The following is a 9423-nucleotide window of genomic DNA, read 5'->3' on the forward strand; positions in this document are numbered from 1 at the left end:
CCTCCTGGAGACCTACAGGGTGTGCTGGGTTTTACTCCATCCCTGCTGGAGCACATCTGAATCAGCTAATCAAGGTCATCTGTTTAGGGTAGGGTTGTAGCAAAAACCTTGTTCACTAAGTAGCTGTCCAGGATGAGGGTTGGCCACTCGAGAGCGATACATACAGATTTAGCCCTGGGCCATCCCTAGACAATGAAGAAAGTAAACCAAATTCCAGTTCCACATTTTCCTCACTGAAAAGCATTGAAGATAATTGGACATTTTAGTGTACCTCCTGAATTGACATGGAATTGACCCCTGACCCCTGACCCCTGTGCAGTAGTATACCCCTTCTGTGAGAGCACGGTTAGCGCTACCATTGTCCATCCGGTGCGGGGCTGATGTCAGCAGCAGCTGAATGAGTGGAGGGACTTCTTGAAGAACTTCCTGAACTCTGTGTTGAAGACAGTGTAGATAATGGGGTTGAGGGCGCTGTTGACGTAGCCCAGCCAGGTGACGGTGCTCATCAGGGCCTGGGGGATGTAGCAGGTAACACACAGGGCCCGCGTGGTGTGGACTATGAAGAACGGGGTCCAGCAGAACAGGAAGCAACCTGAGGAGGAGGAGGAGGAGGAGGAGAGGTTAGGGAACTGTTCTGATCAATTAATTAATTTTTGGATGATTGATTGATCGGATGAGGTGACTTTCCCCCCCTTTACTATGTAAGCGCTTTGAGAATCTGGAAAAGCGCTATTTATTTTTTATTTTTAGTCATTTAGCAGACGCTCTTATCCAGAGCGACTTACAGTTAGTGAGTGCATACATAATTTTTTTATTTTTTATTTTTCATACTGGCCCCCCGTGGGAAACGAACCCACAACCCTGGCGTTGCAAACACCATGCTCTACCAACTGAGCTACATCCCTGCCGGCCATTCCCTCCCCTACCCTGGACAACGCTGGGCAAATTGTGCGCCGCCCCATGGGTCTCCCGGATCTCTAGTGGCACAGCTAGCACTGCGACCCAGTGCCTTTGTCACGTTCGTTGTAGGTTGGGACAGACCAAGGCGCAGCGTGATATGCATACATGTTTATTTAAACTTAATAAACACTCGACAAAACAATAAACCAACGACACGTGAAGTCCTAAGGTAACACACAACAAACCTTACACGGAACAAGATCCCACAACCCACTAGTGCCAATAGGCTGCCTAAGTATGGTCCCCAATCAGAGACAACGAATGACAGCTGCCTCTGATTGGGAACCACACCGGCCAACATAGAACCATACAACATAGAACATACACACCCTGACTCAACATATAAGAGTCCCCTGAGTCAGGGCGTGACAGTACCCCCCCCCCAAAGGTGCGGACTCCGACCGCACAACATAAACATAACAGGGTAGGGGCCGGGTGGGCATTCCGCCTCAGAGGCGGATCCGGCTCGGGGCGTGACGACCTCTCACTCTCCGCCTCCCTGTTGCGCCCCTGGTCTGGTCTGGACCTCGGCGCGCTGCTTCCCCTCTCCTTCCTCCCACGATACGCCAGGCCCTGTCTGGACCCTGGTGTGGGAGACCCCGAACCCCTAGAGAGGGGCTGACGTCATGGTCTGGACTGGATCCGCTGACAGGAGCTGGACTGGGCACCGGTGGAGCGGACTGCTCTGGCTCCGGAGTGGAGCCGCTGACCGGAGCTGGATCAGGCACCGGTGGAGCGGACTGCTCTGGCTCCGGAGTGGAGCAGCTGACCGGTGCCGGACCAGGCACCGGTGGAACGGGCACGGGCCGTGCCGGACTGGACAAACGCACCACTGGTCTGGTGCGAGGAGCAGGCACGGGCCGGACCTGACTAGGAACACGCACCACTGGCTTGGTGCGAGGGGCAGGAACGGGCCGGGCCGGACTGGCGACGTGCACCACTGGCTTGGTGCGAGGAGCAGGATCAGGCCGGGCCGGGCTGGCGACGCGCACCACTGGCTTGGTGCGAGGAGCAGGAACAGGCCGGGCCGGGCTGGCGACGCGCACCACTGGCTTGGTGCGAGGAGCAGGAACAGGCCGGGCCGGGCTGGCGACGCGCACCACTGACTTGGTGCGGTGAGCAGGAACGGGCCGGACCAGACTGGCGACACGCACCACTTGCTTGGTGCGAGGAGCAGGACTGGGTTCCTTTATTAATCCCCGCTCTTTCTGCTGCCTAACCAGCTCCTCTCGCCGTGCCTCTACACCTTCCTTCTCCCTTCTAGCCTCCTGTAGCGCCTCCCTCTGACCGAATACCTCCTGCTCCCTCTGAACCAATAGCCCCCGTAATCTGGTGGCCTCCTCTCCTAACCAGCAGATCCGCCCTATCGCGGCCTCCTGCTGCCTCGTCGTCCACACCGTGTGCCCCCCCCCAAACATTTTTCTTGGGGTTGCCTCTCCACCCTGATCCCTTTCAGGGCCTCCATCTTTCTTGCCAGATCCTCTCTTATCTCCCGCCAAGTCCATCCTCTCTGCTCCTCCTGGGCACACTGCTTGGTCCAGGTCTGGTGGGATCTTCTGTCACGATCGTTGTAGGACGGGACGGACCAAGGCGCAGCGTGATATGCATACATGTTTATTTAAACTTAATAAACACTCGACAAAACAATAAACCAACGACACGTGAAGTCCTAAGGTAACACACAGCATACCTCACACGGAACAAGATCCCACAACCCACTAGTGCCAATAGGCTGCCTAAGTATGGTCCCCAATCAGAGACAACGAACGACAGCTGCCTCTGATTGGGAACCACACCGGCCAACATAGAACCATACAACATAGAACATACACACCCTGACTCAACATATAAGAGTCCCCTGAGTCAGGGTGTGACAGCCTTAGACCACTGCGCCACTCGGGAGGACACTGGTATGGTAAAAAAAAAAAACACAAATAAAGAATATATAAGAATATATTAATATATATTATAAATATAAATCCAATCAATTATAATAATTATCAATCAATCAACTTGTATCTATATAGCCCTTTATGAACAACAACTGTTGTCACAAAGACCAAGCAGAAGCAGAATCAAAGTGCCGTGGAAAATCTCCCTACAGCCACCACACTTTCCATTACCACTGCCAACCCCATTTGATCTGATAAGCAAAGCACAGCCAATCTACCATGTCAGTCTTAACTCAAGGAGCATTACCATTTGGCCAGCAGATCAAAATCTCAGTTAGATTAACCTTCACACATTTTTACAATTAGCTTATATTCTCCTTTTGTCCCTGAAGCAGAAAACACTCCATTTTATGAAGGGGCATGTTGACATTTTAGAAAGACCGACGCTAATGCGAGAGAGAAAAACTAATTCTGTGGAAAATAATTGTTAATATCCTTTTCCAACCTGGAGAGGGTAAGTGTGTAGCGGTTGAGAATTTAATGTTGCCACAGGGTTAGCAACCCAAACTATTTCAGATGCAACCGATTCACAACGACACCTGGGTAACACTCATTTACACTGACCAGACCCCTGTCAAAATTACCACGGGGGGAGTCCCAAATAGCACCCTATTCATGGTCAAAAGTAGTGCACTATGTAGGGAATAGGGAAGCTGATGTGCTTGTAGATTAGAAACCTGCCTGCCTCTCTGGTGAGGTTAATAATGCAGGAGTGTTTGATGGGATTGCTATAAATACTCAGTCAAGGGCTTGGCGGTCGGGTGGAGTCGCGATACAGATTACGGGCGTGTCCCAAATGGTACCCTATTCCCTATATAGTGCACTACTTTTGACTAGAGCCGTCCGAGGCCTCTGGACTAAAGTAGTGCACTAAATAGGGAATAGGCTGCCATTTGGGACACAGGCTAGGTATACCAGCTCCTGAACAGGGAAATTATAATTTTAATATTGATTCGGACCCCCCCCCCCCCCACACAAGTCAAAGACTTTGATGTCAGGCACCCCCAAGATATGTTGGGCACCACCTAGAGATGTTGAGCACCCCCTAGAATGTCCCAAAATGTCAGTTAGATTAACCTTCACGAATGTTTCCAATTTCCACGGTGTAATTTGAACCCTGCTTACCGGTCCCTAACTAATCACTGCACCCCTGGAAGCAATGACCACCTGACTGTGCGCTCCTCCATTGAGCAGCCTTATTGAGCTCCCCCATAAAGCAGTCAAAGGATCAACATTGGTCCAGCTTCTTTTAGCTCACCTACAACAGAGTGTAGAATCTGACCAATGTGGAGAACAATTTCAGTCAACAAACGCTTTTCACAAATTGAAAATAAGAAATTGTCTGTCCTTTAACCTTCTGATAAAATAAGTGTTGTTGCCAAATGAGGAAAACAAGAGGGTCTGATGTGTCTGTCTGTCTGTCTGTCTGTCTTTTGAGTAGGAGAGGGTCTGATGTGTCTGTCTGTCTGTCTGTCCGTTGAGTAGGAGCGGAGCTGATGTCTGTCTGTCTGTCTGTCTGTCTGTCGTTGAGTAGGAGCGGAGCTGATGTCTGTCTGTCTGTCTGTCCGTTGAGTAGGAGCGGAGCTGATGTCTGTCTGTCCGTCTGTCGTTGAGTAGGAGAGGAGCTGATGTCTGTCTGTCTGTCCGTTGAGTAGGAGCTAAATGCTTCTCCTTCCTTTCCCCTCCTATACTCCTAACTGTCCGTGTAGGAATCACTACCATCAGTAACTTAATATCTACCCTCAATGTAACGCGGACGTCGGCCATGCACAGCCTCGCCTCTGACCACAGAACACCCTAATTCTCTGTTCATTTCCCAACTATTTGACATGTTGAATCGCACACCGTTCATCGACACCCAGCCGGTGATCTACTGAGTAAGGGTAGCACACACACTCCACCCAGCCGGTGATCTACTGAGTAAGGGTAGTACACACACTCCACCCAGCCGGTGATCTACTGAGTAAGGGTAGCACACACACTCCACCCAGCCGGTGATCTACTGAGTAAGGGTAGTACACACACTCCACCCAGCCGGTGATCTACTGAGTAAGGGTAGCACACACACTCCACCCAGCCGGTGATCTACTGAGTAAGGGTAGCACACACACTCCACCCAGCCGGTGATCTACTGAGTAAGGGTAGTACACACACTCCACCCAGCCGGTGATCTACTGAGTAAGGGTAGCACACACACTCCACCCAGCCGGTGATCTACTGAGTAAGGGTAGTACGCACACACACTCCACCCAGCCGGTGATCTACTGAGTAAGGGTAGTACACACACACTCCACCCAGCCGGTGATCTACTGAGTAAGGGTAGTACGCACACTCCACCCAGCCGGTGATCTACTGAGTGCACACGGCCACTGTTGTTGTTGGTCTGTGTTGTCGTTAACATGAACCACCCTCACCGACTGCCTGCTGTTGTGAGGGGGAGCCTGTTGTGTCCACAGCAGTGGGCGTGGCCCTGCATGGTTAACTGTATTTCCTGCTAATACTAATTGATGTGACGCTAGGAGTGTTCCCTGAAGCCAGCTGCCTCCTGTATGCACGCATGACTGTAAGTTGCTTTGGATAAAAGCGTCTGCTAAATGGCATATTATTATTAATATTATTACTTGAAAGTCCGCTGAAAAACCTGATCTGTGAACAGCAGCGATCATTTTGTTGACTTTAAACTCTGTTTGTTTGTTAGAAAACACTGATGGGCTTTTCACACTGCTGAGCCGAACCAAGCTGTACTGAGCTGACCTGATTACTCTGCTAGGCAGGACAATGTGAAAAGAAAATATCCAGTTATTGTTTGGATTGGGCATGATAGTGTGAAATGACTATCTGTGTAATGAGTCATGACCCATACGGTCTCCCACATGGATTACCAAAGACATAGGAACATCAGTCAGTCTGGCTGTGTAATTGGAGACTAATGAACAAATTAAACTCTCCTCAACCCTTCCATCTGTTTTCTGCTCATTAGCTGAAGCCGTGAACGAATGACTAGGCACCTCTATACTTAAACCTGTGGTCGTGTGTGTTGTGGGGGTAAGAAGATCTGGAGCGACGATCCAAAGTGTTACATAATGATTGGATTGAAGGCTTTAAGCTATACTTAGTCAGGTAGAGAATGGCAGACTGAAGTGACACTTCTAATAGGCCTAGCATCTGATGACTGCAGACCTTCTGTTAGACCTAGCATCTGATTACATTTACATTTACGTCATTTAGCAGACGCTCTTATCCAGAGCGACTTACAAAATGACTATAGACCTTCTGTTAGACCTAGCATCTGATGACTGCAGACCTTCTGTTAGACCTAGCATCTGATGACTGCAGACCTTCTGTTAGACCTAGCATCTGATGACTGCAGACCTTCTGTTAGACCTAGCATCTGATGACTGCAGACCTTCTGTTAGACCTAGCATCTGATGACTGCAGACCTTCTGTTAGACCTAGCATCTGATGACTGCAGACCTTCTGTTAGACCTAGCATCTGATGACTGCAGACCTTCTGTTAGACCTAGCATCTGATGACTGCAGACCTTCTGTTAGACCTAGCATCTGATGACTGCAGACCTTCTGTTAGACCTAGCATCTGATGACTGCAGACCTTCTGTTAGACCTAGCATCTGATGACTGCAGACCTTCTGTTAGACCTAGCATCTGATGACTGCAGACCTTCTGTTAGACCTAGCATCTGATGACTGCAGACCTTCTGTTAGACCTAGCATCTGATGACTGCAGACCTTTAACTTAGCTGTGTTGCTTGGGGAACTCTACAGGAGCCCACATGATAAAGTGTAGGCCCTCGTTTATCAGTTTCTCTGGTAAGATGGTACTGATATCCAAGGGCTTTCCTTCTTTGGGTTTAGTAAATTCCATTGCCTCCAAGGTGTGCTAGCTATTGGATGGGTTTGATGACCTTTGGCATGATTTGATTAGTATGTGTTTTTAACGTGTTTAACTATTTAGTTGTGTTGCTTGCCAACAACATATAGTTGCTTATCATTAACTTTTCATTATTGATGATAAGTGCATAATCATTTTGCATCTGCTGTCAACACCTGTAGCATTCTGTATTTTACTAACAAGCTGTGTATCTGCTGTCAACACCTGTAGCATTCTGTATTTTACTAACAAGCTGTGTATCTGCTGTCAACACCTGTAGCATTCTGTTTTTTACTAACAAGCTGTGTATCTGCTGTCAACACCTGTAGCATTCTCATCATTTTGTATTAGAAAGGTTGTTTCTCCCATTAATCATTTAAATATAAAAGTAGCTCACGGCAGTGGACACACCACACTCTTTGAAAAAAGGTTCTACCTAGAACCTAAAAAAAAGCTTATTTGGTTATCCTTTTCCCAAGTAGAACCCTTTGGGTTCCATGTAGAACCCTTTCCACAGAGTGTTCTACCTGGAACCCAAAAAGATTCTTCAAAAGGGTTCTCCAATGAGGACAGCCAAATAACCTATTCTGGAACCCCTTTTTAAGCGTGCACCAGTTCATTATGACAGATCAGGAAGCCATGAGAGCACAACAGGACACAGCACCTTTTTATATAAGGATGTTTTTTTTTCTCCCACCGATGAAGATGAAGGATGCGCCACCAGCATCCACCACTCAAACATAGTGCATGTTTCATAAAAAATGCACCTCATCAGCCTGACACTGAGAAAATGACTCAACCACCGCAAATTATTCATGAATGATGATGCTGTGGCCAAAAGTGAATATCTCCAGAAATGAGAGATAGATAGAGAATTCCCCCTAGGTATATCAATGCATCATTTCCATTTAGACCGTTGGGGCCCATAATTAATTTCCAGGTCAGTGACTCCGGAGAGGCTGAAACACAATACTCTCCCAGTGGGCCAAACTGGTTAAAATGACATAATGACATAATGACATAATGACATAATGACATCATTTCAACCAGTTTGGCCTGCTGGGTATTTGATCCTTTTCATCACTTTCATTCAGACTTTCATGATTGAACCTTTCTATCAATTTCCAGGTCCGGGTTTGATTAACATGTTCATCCATTAAGCAGGTCAGTGAATAAGAAGCTGGAACACAATACTCATCCTTTTGTTTTTAATGTATCCTGTCATTATAACTGGAGAACCGGTTCCCAGGACTATCTGATAGTGACCGTCTCGCCTGGCCTTTAAGGCTTCCAATGGGTGTTAGTTTTTTATGACATATTTGAAAAAGTATTTTGTTAAGCCTTTGGAGAAAGCAATGTGTGCTTTGAGGTCGGCCATACGAGGTTTATACACTATGTGCCCAGAACACGTATTTGACCCAGGTCTGATCACGACCAGTCAGAACCAACCCTATGAGCTCTCAGTAGAAAGAGAAGGGGGAAGCAGAGATGGGGACTTGAGTCAGTCACAAAGACTTGAAACTTGACTATAATAATATAATATAATATGCCATTTAGCAGACGCTTTTATACAAAGCGACTTACAGTCATGTGTGCATACATTTTTACGTATGGGTGGTTCCGGGGATCGAACCCACTACCCTGGCGTTACAAGCGCCATGCTCTACCAATTGAGCTACAGAGGACCACTATGATTCATACTCTAAGACTTGAAGTTTGAGGGAAACCTCTGTGAGTTTTTGACAAGTTTGAAGGGAACCTTTATGAGTTTTGACAAGTCAGGGGAAACTTTGTGAGTTTTTGACCCTTCCAAACATTTATCTGCGGCACTTACCCACCACAACAGGAAGAACCCTCATTGCCTTCCTCTCCCTGCCGTTGATCTTGGCTCGCTTCCTCTTCTGCGGCTGCTGCTGGTAGGAGATAGACGGCACGGAGCTGATCCTCTCCCTGTACTCCGAGGGGAACGGGGGGCAGTCCGGCTGCCGAAAGTCATCATTATCCTCCAGCCCCAGCCGGGCCTGAGCCAGATCCCTCTCGATGATCCTGGGCAGGGGCATGGGCAGCGGCCCGGGGATGGTCCCCGGAGGAGGCACGGCGGCGGCGGCTGCATGCTGAAGCTTCCTACAGGCCTGGATGCTGTTCCTCAGCTTGGCCTTGCGCGCCTCCTCCCACCTCTTCAGGCCCCGGAACATTCCGCAGTAGAGGAGGAGCATGATGGGGCAGGGGATGAAGAAGGAGCAGACAGAGGAGTACACTACGTAGTTGTCATCTTCCAGTTTACACTCAGTGGGGTCACGGTGCGGGATGTTGTTGATACCCAGCATGACGGGGGAGGCCACGGCCAGGGCTATGAGCCAGGTGCCTGACAGCAGGATGATCTGACGCTGGTCAACGTGCTTCCTGTTGTAGTTCAGAGGGATGGACACAGCAATGAACCTAGAGAGAGAGAGAGAGAGAGAGAGAGAGAGAGAGAGAGAGAGGGAGAGAGGGAGAGAGGGAGAGAGTGAGAGAGGGAGAGAGAGAGAGAGAGAGAGAGAGAGAGAGAGAGAGAGAGAGAGAGAGAGGAGAGAGAGAGAGAGAGAGAGAGAGAGAGAGAGAGAGAGAGAGAGAGAGAGAGACA

At 48.7% G+C, this 9423-nt stretch overlaps 1 protein-coding gene across 1 annotated transcript in view; it reads right to left on the minus strand.

The window, feature by feature from the left end:
• Positions 1 to 383: 383 nt before the first annotated feature.
• Positions 384 to 9423, minus strand: part of LOC311120171 (D(4) dopamine receptor-like) — a gene marked incomplete at both ends in the record, with an annotated part of 11413 nt that continues 2373 nt past the window's right edge. Inside the window, 2 exons of the mRNA XM_084194789.1 lie at positions 384 to 592; positions 8635 to 9239. Of these exons, the coding sequence (XP_084050915.1) occupies positions 384 to 592; positions 8635 to 9239 (814 nt within the window). The remainder of the gene's footprint in view (positions 593 to 8634; positions 9240 to 9423) is intronic.

This window comes from Coregonus lavaretus (assembly GCF_964263955.1).
Source record: "Coregonus lavaretus genome assembly, contig: HAP1_SCAFFOLD_7021, whole genome shotgun sequence".
Taxonomy (NCBI): Eukaryota; Metazoa; Chordata; class Actinopteri; order Salmoniformes; family Salmonidae; genus Coregonus; species Coregonus lavaretus.